At 50.0% G+C, this 17,635-nt stretch overlaps 1 protein-coding gene across 8 annotated transcripts in view; it reads left to right on the forward strand.

Moving 5' to 3' along the window:
• The window catches only part of Tmem63a (transmembrane protein 63a), a 32,757-nt gene that overhangs the window by 4,218 nt on the left and 10,904 nt on the right, over nt 1-17,635 (forward strand). For 5 of the 8 annotated variants that reach the window (XM_087580359.1, XM_087580360.1, NM_001134496.2 and 2 more), the window contains exons 2-14: nt 100-299; nt 2,482-2,561; nt 5,394-5,457; nt 6,236-6,273; nt 8,006-8,148; nt 8,972-9,023; nt 9,452-9,560; nt 11,738-11,808; nt 14,233-14,313; nt 14,513-14,636; nt 14,813-14,946; nt 16,071-16,208; nt 16,699-16,852. In XM_087580359.1, the coding sequence (XP_087436485.1) occupies nt 114-299; nt 2,482-2,561; nt 5,394-5,457; nt 6,236-6,273; nt 8,006-8,148; nt 8,972-9,023; nt 9,452-9,560; nt 11,738-11,808; nt 14,233-14,313; nt 14,513-14,636; nt 14,813-14,946; nt 16,071-16,208; nt 16,699-16,852 (1,374 nt within the window). In that variant the 5' untranslated portion in view covers nt 100-113. The remainder of the gene's footprint in view (nt 1-99; nt 300-2,481; nt 2,562-5,393; nt 5,458-6,235; nt 6,274-8,005; nt 8,149-8,971; nt 9,024-9,451; nt 9,561-11,737; nt 11,809-14,232; nt 14,314-14,512; nt 14,637-14,812; nt 14,947-16,070; nt 16,209-16,698; nt 16,853-17,635) is intronic. The other 3 variants (XM_087580363.1, XM_087580362.1, XM_087580364.1) reach the window with 1 other exon arrangement.

The following is a 17,635-nucleotide window of genomic DNA, read 5'->3' on the forward strand; positions in this document are numbered from 1 at the left end:
TGGGGCTGGGAAGATGGGAAGCACTTACCTTAGCTGTGACAGCACTGACTGGTGGAGAACTGCAAGTTCACACTCTGTCCTTATACTTCTTGTTCCTAGGGAGAGAAGACATAATGACCAGCTCCCCATTCCTGGATCCCTGGCCATCTAAGGCTGTATCTATCCGTGAGCGTCTGGGTCTTGGGGACCGTCCCAATGACTCCTATTGCTACAACTCAGCCAAAAACAGCACTGTGCTCCAAGGGGTCACCTTTGGAGGCATCCCCACTGTCCTGCTCCTAGATGTTGGTTGCTTTCTGGTAAGATCCCCTCTCAGTTATGTGTTTAACCCCTTGTTCTCTAGGACCTTCTAGGAAATCACCTGAGGTTCTGTGACCCTGGACATGGAGTAGGTAGACCTTGAGTTCTGGAAACATTGTAATGCGTCCTTCCACAGAGGATCTGGAGATTGAGTAGGGCCTTGTGTGTCACTGTGATCCAGATTACACAGCCACTAGCCAGTCCTGTCTTATCTCACTGGCCCTCAGGGTGGGTGGCATGAGAGATGGGAATGGGAGACTATGGACCAGGTTAGACCATGTGCAACTTCTTTTTTTTTTTTTTTTTTTTTTCCCGGAGCTGGGGACCGAACCCAGGGCCTTGCGCTTCCTAGGCAAGCGCTCTACCACTGAGCTAAATCCCCAACTCCCATGTGCAACTTCTAGTGTGTGAGTGGTGCTTCCTTTTGCCCTGGGATGCCTGGGGCTTTCAGAACCAGAAATAGATTTCTTTGAGCTGACCTAAGGGGACATGTGTCTCTTTCCTTAATGCTGACCGTCTGTTCACAAAGATTCTTCCCATTTGAAACAGGAAGGGCATTTCTTCCTAATTTTGGTTCCTAGGACCAAGGTCTACATTGTTGCCCTAGAGGTTGGCTACATAGTTGCTCATCAGGGTTGCTATGGGAACTGCCTGCTTCCACCTTGGCTTTCAGGGAAAATGGAATTCCTACTACCAACAAGCATTCCCAGCACACTCCTTCCGGCAGGAGAAGTTATCCATGCTTGTGGGCCCAAGAGAGGGGAGCAGGCAGGGTGTGGCAGATGGGAAGAGTTGGCCAAGTCAAGGGGTCTGGGCAGGACTAAATGGGGCCCAGGTGGGTTGGGGAGCTGCTTAGGGAGAAAGTCACTTTCATCTAGATTGTGCTGGTACATGTGATTTTTTTTTTTTTTTTTTTTTTTTGTGAGGGACGGGGTCTCACTATGTTGCTGAAGATGGTCTCTGAGCTCCTGGCCTCAAGAAATCCTCCTGTCTCAGCTACCCAAATAGGCTTTAACAACCTTGATGGATTTGGAAAGATTATCGTTATTTGCACAGGAGAGTGAATCTAAGTCTTCTCATACTGTACCATTCCACGCTACCTCCAGTCCCTCTGAGTTTGGATTTTTATTGTGGGAATTTATACGGTCAAGTGGGGACTGTGTTCGAACCAGAGAAGACCTAGATGTGGGGGAGATGACTACACCATGTGCAGAGAGGCAAGCAATGACAGATGGTGACTACGTCCTAGGGGGCTTGTGTTCTATAGTGGGACTCATCTGTCTTTGGGAACGCATCACCCACTTCCGGCTCACCTTAAGAAAATCCCCCAGAAATTCAGGGCTGTGGATTTCCCTTAATGAAATAACATCTGCCCTCAAAAACCTAGTACATCTAAGGTGCCAGGTTCCACCCCAGCACTAAATAAACACATGGCCAGAGCAGGCAAGCCTGTGCTACTTGAGATGTCTTTCCCCCTCTCTTACTCTCAGAGAAGCCCATATAAGTTGGGGAGAGAGGCAAAGACACACTAGAGAGCTGTCCAAGGCAGAGGTAAAGGGTCTGAGGAGGTAGGTGAGTGTCTCAGACATCTAGACCTAATAGGCAGAAATGGATCTCCCTCTGCACATGAGGTCGTTGCTGTCACACAGGCCTGTTCTTCTGTCCCAGCTCTCTGGGGTTGGGCCAGCCTAGAGTGTCAGGGCCTGATAGGGTTCACTGGATGCACTTGCTGTGTGGGATCCGAAACCCTGAAGAATTGGACACAAATTTAATGAAATGTAATTTTAAAAAAAATCAAGCCAGGTAGTCTCAGTTACCAAGGGCTAGGGCTGGAGGACTTGAGTTCAGGAGTTAGCGGCAAGCCTGGGCAACCTGGTGAGGGTTTTACTCTAAGAACAAGGTTTTGGGATGAGGTAAAGAGGAGAGTGGTCTTTCCAGTCTGGTCAGGCCAGGCCTCACCTTCTGACTTGGGGTCTGTTGTGGGTGATAGGCTTCACTAGAAAGACTGCATCCAAGCCCGAGGCTGTGTGACACTGTTGGTGACGTGGGCACGGTGGAGGAAGGTGCCAGGCTGCTGAGCTATGGGCTCTTTCTGGGCTGGATGGAGTCCTCTGCCCTCTGAGTCTGGCTGCCCTAGGGCCCAGACAGTTTACCTTGACTTGATTTCCTTTTTCCTTTCAGGTTTTAATACTGGTGTTTTCCATCATAAGGAGAAAATTCTGGGATTACGGCCGCATAGCCCTGGTATCAGAAGCAGGCAGGTAAATAAAACAGCAGAACATTTTTTTTTTTTTTTGGAGCTGGGGACCGAACCCAGGGCCTTGCGCTTCCTAGGTAAGCGCTCTACCACTGAGCTAAATCCCCAACCCCTTTTTTTCTTTTTTACAGAGCTGGGGACCAAACCCAGGGCCTTGCACTTGCTAGGCAAGCACTCTACCACTGAGCTAAATCCCCAACCCAGAACATTTTTTACCTAGAATGTAAGCATGTCTGTGCATCCTTCTGAGTGTAAATATTGTATATACACATGTGTGCATTGCAAATATATGTATGTATGTTGATGCATGTATGCTTACATGTATGTATGTATGTATGTATGTATGTTTGTTTGTTTGTTTGTTTGTTTGTTTATGTTTCTGTGCTTCTGGAATGGGCTGGAGCCAGGCCTATGCCAGGAGCTGTATCTTCCTTTCTGTTGCTCACTAAAGCCCCTGTGAGGCCTCACTGCTTAGAGCTCTGTTCACAGGAAACCAAGGGCTGGAGATCCTCTGTCTCCTGGGGCTCTGGTTTCAGGCTGCGGAAGATCAGCATTGCTTTTAGGGTTTTGTCACCACTGAAGGAGGATGCCATTTTCTTGCTCACCTTGCACACGTCTTGTCTCCCTTAGACTATCATATTTGAAGTTAATTACCTTGGCCAGGGCTGGCTTAGTGAGTAAGAAGGAAGGCAGGTGTGGGGAAGATGCCCGCCTTTCTTCCTGTTCAGGGCTCAAGTTGGACAAGCCTGTTAACAAAACATAGGTTCTCTGGCCAGACCGAGGCCCTTATGGTTCCGTGCTGGGTGGGGACAGCTCTGAGCACTTTACAAAAGGTGAAGAGGAGTCCTAGAACCAGACTTTCCTGTTCCGTCTGGCTGCTGTGGACCTCTGGAGCTTGTGTCAGATGAGGCATCTTGAAGCAAGTGGAGACTTCAGGTGCCCCCTCCAGGTCTGTCCCAGGGGCCCATGGTCACTGCTTCATCTTCTGAAATGTTGCAGTGGTGGGATGAGGAAGAAAGGTACATTTAGGGAGATGCTTCTCTACCCCCAGAAGATAGATCCCTTCGACAGTTCCTAGTCAGCATGGGCCTGAGCATGTCCAGACTGCAGGAGAGACTGTGGGAAGTGTCTTCAGTGTGGATGGCTTACTTCCTGTTAAGGATACAACCATTCACACTTGGGGCTAGTTTGCTGTCTTCTTCCCTCCACATCACGGAGCTGAGGAGGGACATCTCATTCCCTGACAAGGGGTCTTGGAGGACACTTTGAGACAGAGCTGTCTGGTTCTGAGATGCAGTGAGATCTGGGATGAGTCCCAGAGACAGCCTCTCAGGGAGCTCAAACAGCACCTGACAGTTTACTAACGTAATTTTATACCCCTTAGCCATAGCACCATGCTCCAGGTTCAGTGAGAGACACTGAGGAAGATGCCGTGTGTTGGCCCCTGGTCTCTACATGTGTGTGCACATACATCTGCACCTGAGTGCACACACAAGACACACACACACACACACACACACACACACACACACACACCACACCACCACCACCACCACCACCACCACCGTATTTAACATGTCTGTTCATTCACTCTGAGATACACAGTTTAGTATTTTCTCACCATTTCTCACTATCTATCTATCTATCTATCTATCTATCTATCTATCTATCTATCTACCTACCTACCTACCTACCTACCTACCTACCTGGACGTCTTTTTTGTCCTGGCCTCCCAGGTAGGCCTTCTTTGAACTTGTGATCCTCCTACATCACCCTTCATTGAGTTACATTGTTACAGATGGTTGTGGGCCACCATATGGTTGCTGGGAATTGAACTCAGGACCTCTGGAAGATCAGTCAGCTCTTAACTGTGGAACTATTTCTCCAGCCCCTTATTTTTATTTTTTAAGACAATCTCTCACCTTAATTTTTTTCATTAATTAATTTATTCACTACACATCCCAACATCAGCCCTCCTTTCCCTCCAGACTCCCCACAGTCCTCCCCCCACCCCATTTCTCTTTCTCCACCCCTCCAAAAAGGGGAAGCCCACCCTTTTACAAATTTTTATTTTTATATGCATGTGTGTTTTTGCATGCATGTCTGTGTACCACTTGTGTGCTTGGTGCTGGCAGAGGCCAGAAGAGGGTGTCGACAAGAGGATGTGGGGTCCCCTGGAACTGGAGTTACAGATGATTGTGAGTCATCATGTGGGGCTGGGATTTTAACTCAGGACCTCTGGAGGAGGCCAGTGCTCTTAACCACAGAGCCATCTCTCCAGCCCCATGTGTATGTGTTTTGAGGGGGACCCATTCCAACGATGAGGCTTTGCAAGTATTGTTAGTTTTCCTTAACAGTTTCCCGGGTGCAGGGGTAACTTGTTCCCCTGCTCCCTCGTGTCCCTGTGTCCGCTCTTTCTCAGGCTGTTTCTCTGGAATGAAGCCCCTATTTCCTGTCATTCCAGTCACTGTGGTAGGGTAACATGCAGCATTGCACATTGGTTTGGATGTGTTTGGAAAGGTACTGTAAACAGGCCACACCCTCAAGTTCCTGCAGGTGGACCAGTTCAGCGCTGAGGTTGGAGGGTGTCACATTGCTGTGGTCCCTTGATGCCCTGGCCCTGTGCACCGCCCATCCAACACAGTTTTATGCCTTGTGGGTTTATGAGTGTTGCTTCTGGTTTTTGAAGTAGTTCGTATTTGCTGCCACCACTGAGAGTCAATAGCTTTGATCCCGAACTCTAAGATTAGAAAACAAAACACTGGGCTTGTTGTATTCAACCTTTTTAAATTTCAGAATGATTTATCTTTTCTTCCCCTCCCTTTTGTGTCTGCAGTGAGGCCAGATTCCGGAGACTGTCATCTTCTTCCTCAGGGCAACAAGACTTTGAAAGTGAACTGGTTGGTATCCATGGATGGTTGTTTTGTGGCTTGAGGACAGAGGGTTCTGCCTGGTAGTAATGATTAATGGAGGTCTAGGCAGTTGCACCCCTTGTTTAGTGACTAACAGCACTGTGGTCTGGGAGTGGTCAGCTCTGGAGAAAGCTCCCCTCTGTATGAACAGAAATGTGAGGACTTGGAAGTACCTGGAAGGAGATAGTGGTTAAATGACCCCTCACTGCGAAGCTCCATTGGCTTCCAGGTAGAGCAGGTTGTGCATTTCCTGGGCTTTGCCAGCAACTTCTCTCTGACGCTTAGGGTTTTTATAGAAGAGTTAATTATTGACGCGTCTGCTAGATTTTGAGCCAAACGTGGGCAAATCCTGCCTCATACAACCTTGTCCCCAGCACTAGATATCTGGCAGGTACTCAGTTACTGTTGACTGAGTGATGAGCAAATATTTGTCTTTCCCAGATGGTAACAGGCTAGCTTTATAGAGCAGTAAGACCCAAGAGATCATGGAGCCTACACATATTTCTTCCCCTCTCTAAGGCCTGTGCTGGGGTACTCTCCAATTGGTCAGACTGGTTCCTGCCGTGTCTTATTTTTTTTTTTAAATCCCCACCTGCCTTATAAAATATAAGAATTAGGAGGGCAACTCACCAAATGTATGAAGGGAAAAAAAAAATCCTCTTTTACACAGCTCGGAGTAGAATGGTGATTTAATCTCAAGGATCTGATTGTGTTTGCCTCCCAAAGATATAGGTGCTGGATGCTAATACCTGTTCTCTGTCTCCAGGGATGCTGCTCTTGGCTATCGGCCATCTTCCGCCTACAGTGAGTAAGACGGGGGTGTCTGTTGGGGCATGTGACTTTGTGTGGGTGCTTGGCCATTCAGGAGGAAGTAGCTGAGATGTTTGATTCTGAAGTGGTGACTCTCATACTTTTCCAGTGTATAAGGCTGTGAAGTCCCTGTGGACAGGGTTACAGGGACGAAGGAGGCCTTCTGTGTACACAGTCCTTCTGGGGCTCAGACATCTCCAAACTGCAGTTGGATTTTAGAGGTTCTCGAATCTAGTGATAAACTTTTGAACCAAATGAGGTGTCTGAGTGGAATTGAACCCAGGGCTTCGTGCATAGTAGGCAAATGAACTATTTCCCCAGCCCTTAGCTAAACGAATTTAATTTCCCAACTTACTCATTCTGATGCATATAAAGCCATATAGCACAGTTCCTATCCGTATCTAGTCAACGCTATATATCAAGTAGAATCATTCCTGTCTAAAGCAAAACAAAACAAACACCCCTCTAAAACAAAACGACAAAATTTTAATTAGATTCCATAATATTATAAAGGAAAAGGACATTGTGGAACGAATTGGGGAAATTGGCTTGGGGATTCTGAGGTCCTCTCCCAGGGCCTCAGTTTCCCCACCTGATTTGTGTGGGAGTCTGGTGGGAGTTGTCCCTGAGGTTGCTGGCAGGAGGCAGGGTCACAAGGAGAAGCCAGTGAACTTCCTGAAGCAACAGGAAGCAGATGGGCGGGTGCGTGGCTTGCTTGGAAGAGGGAAGATGTTAGGTGCAAAACTCATCCCGAAATGAGGCACTGAGCAAGTGTGGTGCCCGCCGCTGCCTGTCTGTGAGCTCCCTTGGGAGTCGGATGTACTTTAACCCATAGCGTCCCGGAGCTCTGCTGGGTGTGTAAGGCGGAAATGGACAGTCAGTTCTGAGCCCATTTGGATGTGACAATCGGATGTGACCGTGTAACTCCACAGAATGGTTCCAGACATCAGTGCTGGGCTGTGTAAATTCACTTTTTTCATGCTTCTTTGCTTGTTTTTCTGGCCTTACCACACAAGACTTCCCTGGTCTCTGGAGCAGGAGCCTTGAAACCCCTCTGTGTGCAGAATGGGGAGGAGTAGGAGGAACCTCTGACTCTCCTCCCGCTATGGAAAGGAAATCTGGCTGTTGTGAGCCTGGGACTTTACAACCGACCCAGAAATTCTTTGTGGGTCGGAAGGTCCATCAAGTTACTTCCCTGTTTCTGGGGTCATGGCGTCGGCAGAGTTATACAGTTGGATGGAATGAGACAGAGAATGTTCAAAACACAGTTCACTGCAGTCTCCCAGCCCATCCTGGGGTTGGGGAAAGGGAGATACAGTGAGGAGGAGGGCCCAGGTGAATTGTATGGCATTCCCAAAGTGGCTTTCAGTAGCCATCTTGCCATGGAAGCGGGTAAGGATTGTGGAGAAGTTTTATGCACGTGCCTCATCCATCCACCATGTGACAGGATCGAGTAGCAGAACACGGGAGATGGTAGTTCATTTGCTGAGAGCGTGATGGCCTGGGATCTCGTGTCAGTAGCTTCACCTTGACACATTGTGTGGTCCTTAAGGCCACACAGTTTTTCTGTGCCTTTGTACCGTCGTATATCTACATTAAAGATGTGGCATAAAATGCCATCTCCTACGATTCTCATGAGGGCTGGATGAATTCCCCGTGCAAGGCCCTGCAGGCCTGGCTTCCACCGATACCTTGTTAAGAGTGTCTCTGCGTGTGTCTTGGCCAGTGATGACCAGATCCTGGAGTGGTGTGGAGAAGATGCCATCCACTACCTGTCCTTCCAGAGACACATCATCTTTCTGCTGGTGGTGGTTAGCTTCTTGTCCCTGTGCGTCATCTTGCCTGTCAACCTCTCAGGAGACTTGCTAGGTGAGACCCTGACTTGGCCAGTACCTGTGTTGGGAGAGAGTGGGGCTCTAGGGAAGGGACTCAGTTTGGTAGAGTAGACCCTGGGGAATGTGACACAGTCTTAGGGTGACTTTGGGAAAATTATCATCCAAATAAAGATCTAGAAGAGAACCCTTCCGAATCTGGGGTGCAGGATGGAACCCCTTAAATATCAATTTTTGGTTCTAAGTAGGGAAAAAACTGGCAAACCAACCACAAAGCCTATAGAATTGGGCAGGTTTCAGCAAGTGTGTTTTTGCTTGTCTTTTTGAGACAAGCTCCAACCATGTAGTCCAGGCTAGCCTTCCCTTGCCCTTCTGAGTACTGGAATTATAAATAGAGCTACCACCCCCAGCTTTAGAAGTGTATCTTTCAATTTCCTACCTTTATCCAAGTCCTGAGGCCACCATTCGTAGGCTTACATGCCTATGATGACGTAGTCAAAGTCATTGTGGAATAATTATATCTCCTTAGCTTCCAAAACGCCTCCACAGATCCACTTGTGACATCCAGGTTCTCCACTTTCTTTCTGGGGACAACCAAGGATGCTACTAGTTCTCATCAAAGCATCTTTAAAACAAGCCTCAGTGCCAGGCGAACTTAAATTCTGCCTTTGCCGGCACGGTGAGCTGTAACGGAGGTCCTGAGTGATGGAGGTTTAAGTTGATGGATGTTGTCTTCTGTCTGGTCTAGGCATCTTATACTGCTTCTCCTCCGAGCTCCAGACCTCTATAACCTGAGGTCAGTTAGTCCTCTTCCCGGTTTCTCACTGTGATCCTGCCACTAAGTGTCTGTTTCTCTGCAGATAAGGACCCTTACAGCTTCGGGAGGACAACAATAGCAAACCTGCAGACAGAGTGAGTATGAGTGGAGCCCTGGAGACACCTCAAAGCTGCTGGACTGCTGGACTGCTGGACTGCTGGACTGCTGGGCCGCTGAGCTGCTGGGCCGCTGGGCCGCTGGGCTGCTGGGCTGCTGGGCTGCTGGGCTGCTGGGCTGCTGGTGTGAACATGTCTTGGGAAGCTTGTTTTTCAGGAGGCTTAGAGCCCCATGTCAGGACAGAGAAGCTGGGGTGTGAGCGAGCATGTCTCAGGCAGCTTCAGTTTCGTAGACAGCTTAAAGCCCACATACGAATAGGGGTCTCTCTGAAGTACTGTGGCCTCTGTTGGGGGCAAAGTCACTGGCTCTTAGCAAAGTACCCATTGAGGGTGATTGAGCCCCAGCCATGTACCTCATCCCTTCTGTGGGGATGCCCAGCCCTGGTAACAGGTGATATCTTCCTTAGCAATGACCTCCTCTGGCTGCACACTGTCTTCTCCGTCATCTACCTCTTCCTCACCGTGGGCTTTATGTGGCACCACACACGGTCCATCAGATACAAAGAGGAGAGTCTGGTGAGTGAAGCTGGGGCTGGTGGGGGGAATGTTCTAGGAGGGTCTCAAGTGAGAGATGGAGGGGGGACAGTTCCCATGGCCTCCACAGAACTACATCAGTAGTGAACTTGAGGGGTGCTGGGACCTAATTTCTGTCTTTATGCACTCACCCGGCATCACCACTACCACCTCCACTACCACACCACCACCTCCACCACCTCCACCATCACCACCTCCACCATCACCACCTCCACCATCACCACCTCCACCATCACCACCTCCACCATCACCACCTCCACCATCACCACCTCCACCATCACCACCTCCACCATCACCACCTCCACCATCACCACCTCCACCATCACCACCTCCACCATCACCACCTCCACCATCACCACCTCCACCATCACCACCTCCACCATCACCACCTCCACCATCACCACCACCACCATCACCACCTCCACCATCACCACCTCCACCATCACCACCTCCACCATCACCACCTCCACCATCACCACCTCCACCATCACCACCTCCACCATCACCACCTCCACCATCACCACCTCCACCATCACCACCTCCACCATCACCACCTCCACCATCACCACCTCCACCATCACCACCTCCACCATCACCACCTCCACCATCACCACCTCCACCATCACCACCTCCATCATCACCACCACCACCATCACCACCTCCACCACCTCCTCCACCATCACCTCCACCTCCATCATCACCACCTCCACCATCACCACCTCCACCATCACCACTACCACCACCACCATCACCACCACCACCACCACCACCATCATCACCTCTACCTCCACACCACCTCTACCTCCATCATCACCACCACCACGACCACCACCACCACCACGACCACCACCATCACCACCATCACCACCACCACCACCACCACCATCACCACCACCATCATCATCATCATCATCATCATCATCATCTATTGATGTTTTTGTAAAGACGGGGTCTTGTGTAGCCCAGCCTCATTTGAGGTAGTTATGCAGCCAAAGATGACCTCATGCTCATTTTGCCCCCACCTCCCAGGTGTTAGGATTACGGGCACGCATCAACGTCTTCAGCTTAGTAGTAGGGTCATTATTATTTAACTTACTGGTCAACGGCAGTGGAAATTTTCCTTCATTTTGTCTGTGGCTACTTGATCTGTGGGGTCAGGGCTTTAGCTGCTGCTCTGAGGTGAAGAAGTCTGTGGAGGACTGTGAGCCCGTGGTTAGAGTGCTTGCCTGACGTGTGCCAGATACTGGTTGATAACTCAGCATGCAAAAAAACCCACTCCTCTCACTCTAGTTTGCTTCCGGTTACTGTGATAAACACCATGGTCCAAAGCGACTTAGGGGAGGCAAAGAGTTTATCTCAGCTTACCGGTCCAGAAATTGAAGGACGTCTTAGCAGGAACTGAAATAGAAAGGAAGAATGCTCCTTACTGGCTCATCCCTAGGCTCACAGCCTTCTAACTTTCCTATACAGCCCACAACCACCTGCCTAGGGATGGTGCCGCCCACAGTGGGCTGGGGCCTCTGACATCAATCATCTATCAGTCAGACTCTCACAGATATGGCCACAGACCAATCGGATCTGAGTGATTCCTCAATTAAGGTTCCTTCTACCGAGGTGTGTTAAACAAAAAGAAACGGGCTGGAGAGATGGCTCGGTGGTTAAGAGCACCGACTACTGCTCTTTCAGAGGTCCTGAGTTCAATTCCTAGCAACCACATGGTGGCTCACAACCATCTTAATGAGATCTGATGCCCTCTTCTGAGGTGTCTGAAGACAGTGACAGTGCACTCATATACATAAAATAAGTAAATAAATAAGTAAACAAATCTTTAATAAACAAACAAACAACTAGCATCTCCTCCTCCAAGCCAAAACAGCCTGGCTAAGGCCAGGTGACCCCTGTGATTTGTTGTGTGACCCCTTAGAGCTGTGTCCCTTTCTGGAATCTTTCTCGGTTTCCCCGCTGTGCAAAGGAGGCTCATGATTCGCTTTGGAAAGGGATACCACGCATCTAACACCCCTGGGCCTCTTCAAGGCCAAGCATGAGAAACATGAACCTCCTATCTGCCATCTTTCTTGTGATGTGAGAGAGATGACACCCCGCCTCGCCAATCACCCTGGACTTTCTCTGTGACTTTCTCCTGGTATGTTCCCTGGCAGGTGAGACAGACCTTGTTCATCACAGGACTCCCCAGAGAAGCCAGAAAGGAGACCGTGGAGAGTCACTTCCGGTAAGAGAGAGACCCTGTGAGCCACTCATGGTGAGCAGGGCTGTGGAGGGCCCGCCCCTGAGGCCTGTGCTATAGTGGACATCTGTGTCTTCTGTCTGAATATGCAGGGCTGGTCCCTCTCTGCTATAGGTATCGAGTGGCTTCTTGGTGTGGCCCTGATGAGCTGTGCCAGCAGCCTGGCTGGGTTGCTATGCACTCTGTTTAGCAGTTGTGGTTAAGGCTCGGGGACCCAGGATCCAGCGTGCAGGCTGAAGTCCACGCTGGATGAGAGCTGTCCCCAGGTTCCTGTATGTTGGTTGTCTCTAGGGAAAACGTCTGACTCTCAAGGGCTCTGGGACAGCCTCGGCAGCCACAGGCCCTGCAGGTAGAGTAGGAATGCTCACAGCCACAAGCATAGGAAAAGGCTCAGCTTTGGCCCAGAATTCCACAAGGCCACTCCCTGGCTGGGGTGTCAGCCTCTCTTCATCCCTTGTCAGTTCTGCCACAGCAGCAAATACCAGGAGTTAGCTGCCGATGAACTTTGTGCAGCCTATGAAGAAAACACTAGCTGAATAGTTAGCATAAACAGAACTGTAAGAGAATGTTTAAAATTACTGACCGGTCTCCTTCAGCAGCTACAACTATTTAGAAAACATTTGCATATACATCAACATATCTGCATATTGACAAACATTTGCACATATAGAATATATTTGCATATTCACTTGACACTGGAATGATTATAATTTTTTCCCCCCATTTCTTGAAAAAGTTCCTCCAAGTTGCCTGGTAGGTGGCTTTTGGAAATAGTGTGCCCACTTCATGCCCGGACTTTAGGAAGATGTGTGTCCTCATTGCCATGTAAACATTGTGTGACTTAGACACCCCCTGTTTAGGAAGGCTTCCTGGGGGAGACTGTGGCTGTGCACAGCCACGAACTTGTGACTCTGCTCCACACCGGGTCCGTCCTGTTCACTGCGAATCTCCTTCTCAAAGCCTTTTTCCCCCTCATCTTTTTGTGGTTCTGATTATCGAATCTTACCAGACAGAGGCTCTACCACTGAGCTTCATCCCCACTCAGCCCACTTCTGAGCTCTTGTCCGGGTCAGAACTGGTCCCACTACTAACAAACTCGTTGGTTCCTCCATGGGCTTGCCTTCTCACACACTCACTAAAACGCAAGCTGAAGCAGGCTGTGTTTCCAGGACCCAGACTACAGCAGGTGATGCCTGAGAGGCCCTGGAGTCCCAGGGGTCATGTGGACAGCGTTTTGTGTATGGTACAGGGGCATTTTGTGGTTAATCTTGGCTGACCTTGGAGCTAGGCTGCCTGGATCAGCTTCTGGCTCAGATATTCACTGTGTGATCCTAAGCCTCCCTTGGTGAGGCAGGCATTTTATTGACTGGTGTGTGTGTGTGTGTGTGTGTGTGTGTGTGTGTGTGTGTGGACATCTTCCTGCTGTTTCCTACTGTTGTTAGACCCTTTAGAGGTCTGTTGCTGTTAGGAAAGCTGTACGATTTCAGCCATAGCCAAAGGTAGACCCATCCCTAGAACAGATGACCAATCTCTTTCTTTGAGTAGCTGGGAAGAGCTCTTTCTTTTTGGTGCTGGGGATGGGACCTGTGACTGAGCCTCACCAATGAGCCACGCCTCAGTCCTGGTATGCTCAAATTTCCCATGAGAAATTTCCACCAACCCCAAAACAAATGAATATAAATTTGTCAATTTAAGGCAATTACTTTCATGTTTTTGAAAAAAAGATGCCTCTGGGGCTAGTGATGCAACTGTAATAAGCAATTCCTATATGTTTAGCATCACATGGTCATGGGTTCAATCCCTAGCGCACACACACACACACACACACACACACACACCACACACACACACTACCACACACACATACACACCACACACACACACACTACCACACACACACATACACACCACACACACACACACACTACCACACACACACACACACATACACCATACCACACACACTCACAACACACACACACACCACACACACCACACCACAAACCACACACACCACACCACACCACATACACACACACACACACACCACACACCACACACACACACATATATACCACACACACACACCACACAGCACACACACACACACACACACACCACATACACACACACCACACCACACACACACACACACACATATATACCACACACACACCACACAGCACACACACACACACACACACACACACACACCACATACACACACACCACACCACACACACACACACACACACACACACACACACCCCTCTTTGTATTTGGAAACTTAGGAGCACTTATCAGACAGAAGCGTCATGACTCCCAAGGAAGGGTGAGTGGGGTGGTCAGTCATTCCTGCAGGGATGTCTCTTTCAATGGCTTTCTTTGTCCCTGTCTTGCTGGCCACAGGGATGCGTATCCCACATGTGAGGTGGTGGACGTCCAGCTGTGCTACAGCGTGGCTAAGCTGATAAACCTGTGCAAAGAGAGGTAAGCGAGGTGGCCTGCAGTTCTCCCATCCCATGCCCCGAGATGCCCACTTCCTTCCTTCAGCTGGCAGGGGGGAGGATGCTCCTGCCTCTTTCTGGACCTCAAAGCTAAACTCTCAACCCTGCCGGTGACTGATGGCTGGCTGTGGTGTGGTGCCGGGATGGAGGATCTGAGTTTGTGTCTCACCCCAACCTTACAGGAAGAAGACCGAGAAGAGCCTTACCTATTACACAAACCTGCAGGTGAAGACAGGCCGACGGACCCTCATCAACCCCAAGCCTTGTGGCCAGTTCTGCTGCTGTGAAGTACAAGGCTGTGAGCGGGTGAGGCCTCCTGGAGCAGGGGACAAGCCTGGGACTGGGGCTAAGGCGGTAACAAGTGGTAGAGCATATGTTTAGCATGCACACACGCACGCACGCACATGAGCGCATACATACACACACACACACATACATAGTCATGGTCACGTCACCCACCCAAGGGCTGTGTCTCCCGGCAGGAAGATGCTATTTCTTACTACACTCGAATGAATGACAGCCTGACCGAGAGAATTACAGCGGAAGAGTGCCGGGTCCAGGACCAGCCCCTAGGAATGGCCTTTGTCACCTTCCGTGAGAAGTCCATGGCTACCTTGTAAGTATGGCTGAACCCCTGATCCCACCTGCTGACTCTTGTCTCTTGTGTAGAGGCACACTGCTCTCACCTCTCGGAGGAAGCCCAGTTTGTGTCTGAGTGACATCCAGTAGGGCATGGCTCCTGCTGACCCCTACCAGGTGCTGTCACCAGCCACCCCAGTCCACCCTGTTGCTTCTGTGTGTAGCATTCTGTCAGATGGATTGACACTCAGGACCCAAGGCCCTCCTCTGTCTGTTGACAAGCGGACAACTGCAGGGAACCCCTGGAGCACTCTGGGTGTCCCTAGCTACAGGATCCTGGAGCTGCAAGCTTATATGATGCCCACAGGCCTAGGCTCTTGTGTCATCTCACCTTAGAGCATTGAGTGTGTGTAGGGTACAGAGAGGGGAAACCAAGCCTCGTGTGCTTTCTGTGCCTCGGGCACGGTGGCTCTGGGCTGGGTCTCTGGGATGTTACCTCTTGCCTCAGACTGTACCAGGAGGAAGAGGAGACAGTGGGGTAGCAATGGAGATTCTGTGGGTTTCTTGATGGGCAGCCAAAGTGGATGGAAGCCTCAGATGGTGGGGATGGGCCAGAGTCCTAGGAGGGAACTTCAAGAACGGGCAGTGTGTAATGTGACTTGATGCTATTCCTGACCTGGGGACAGAGTGAGGGCTGGGAAGGTGGAGTCACTGGGCTGGAACAGTGTCAGCTTTAAGGTCCAGTGTCATGAGGAGGCATAGAGGTGACCCGTTGGAGCACGCTGTAGTAGGGCAGTGCAAACAACATGTGAGCTGGGCCAGGTATCTGGGATGCTAATCTTTTGCCCATTGAGTCATAGTGAGGACGAATCGCCCCCTGAAGTGTGGCAGGCATGGCGTTTCCTTCTGATCATTTGAGACAGGGTCTTATGTAGCTAAGACTGGCTTGAACCTTACTCTGTGACCGAGGCTGGGTTTGTCTACTCGTGATCCTCCTGCCTCACTCAGCCTCTCCAGGGTTGGGATTACAGGCCAGTCTTTCCTCGCACTAATTATAATAAGGTAGCGACAACGGGGTGGCGTCCTGTGTTCTCGCTCTCTTCTGTCTGCAGTCGCTGTGGCTCACAGTGAACTCAGTAACAGCCTTGCGTTTCTTGACAGCATACTGAAAGACTTCAACGCCTGCAAGTGCCAGGGCCTCAGGTGTAAAGGGGAACCCCAGCCATCCTCCTACAGCAGAGAGCTCTGCGTCTCCAAGTGGTCGGTCACCTTTGCCTCCTATCCTGAGGACATCTGCTGGTAAGTGCCCAGACTGGGGACCTGTGGGAGAGAGACCCCACTTCCTGCAAGGGCGGGGGGATACCTGCTTACCTGGGGCATAGCCTTTTTTTTTTAACTTTTAAAAACAAATTATTTATTTATTTATTATTTTATTTTATTTTATTTTTTGGTTGTTCTGAGACAGGGTCTTAGTATGTAGATCAGGCTGTCCTTGAACCCAGTGATCCGCCTGCCTCTGCTTCCTGAGGACTGATAATAAAGGCATGGGCCACCACTGTGCCCAGCTTTTAAACAAATGTTTAAACATCTACGATATGCCAGATACTCTCCTATTTTCATTGGTTTAATTATTTTAGTTTTCCTCTTGGGGTCCACAGGGGCCTCAGCCACAGCCCTAGTCTGGCCTCCCTATGGTTGACCGGCCGTGCCTCAGCCACAGACACCGCTGTTGTTGCAGAAGGTCTGTGACTGAGAGATTAAGCCTCTCGGCTGGTGTTGCCCTCCGCAGGAAGAACCTCTCCATCCAGGGTGTGCGGTGGTGGCTCCAGTGTCTGGGCATCAACTTCTCCCTGTTTGTGGTGCTGTTTTTCCTGACCACACCTTCCATTATTATGTCTACCATGGACAAGTTCAACGTCACCAAACCCATCCATGCACTGAACGTGAGTGACCAGCCTGCAGAAGGGGGCGGCGGGGAGCAGTGAGGCCTGGGCATGGAGGGTTTGAAACGGGGGCCTGGATTACTCAACTTTGTCATGCGTGCATGTGCGTGCGTGCGTGCGTGCGTGCGTGTGTGCGTGCGTGTGTGTGTGTGTGTGTCGTGTGTTCGTCTGTGTGTGTGTGTAAGTTAGAGAAGGACACTGGTTGTCTTGCTCTATTGCTTTGAGACAGTCTCTTGGACCTGGCAATAGGCTGGTGCCTAGAAACCCCCCATCCCCACCCCACCCCACCCCATGATCTTCCTGCCTCCACTACCCACAGTGCTGTGGGCACAGGCATGCTCAAACCTGGCTTTCTCCAAGGGTGCTGGGGATTTGAACTCAGGTACTCATACTTGCACAGCAAGCAGTCCTATCAAATGGAGCACTCTTTGCCCTTTTAAGCTGAAAGCAGGCCTGGCGACGTTTATTGTAGTGCCTTATGGTAGTGCAATTATATTCACTTAATGGGACCAGTCTAATGCTCATCAGGAGGGGACGTTTCAGTTGAGTGAAGTGTATTTAGTCTGGAAAAAATGTGAAAAGTTTATGAAAAGTCACATAGCCATTTTGGTAAGGTTATAATGAAAGTGGGATACGCAGGGGCTCACACCTGCAATCCCAGCACTTGTGAGGGAGAGGCACCCCATACATACCTGGTGCCAGAGGAAGCCAGAAGAGGGTGTTGGATCCCCTAGAACTAGAGCCACAGATGGCTGTGAGCCACCATGTGGGTGCTGGGAATTG

The sequence above is a fragment of the Rattus norvegicus genome, chromosome 13 (genome assembly GCF_021556685.1).
Source record: "Rattus norvegicus strain SHRSP/BbbUtx chromosome 13, alternate assembly SHRSP_T2T, whole genome shotgun sequence".
NCBI classification, from domain to species: domain Eukaryota; kingdom Metazoa; phylum Chordata; class Mammalia; order Rodentia; family Muridae; genus Rattus; species Rattus norvegicus.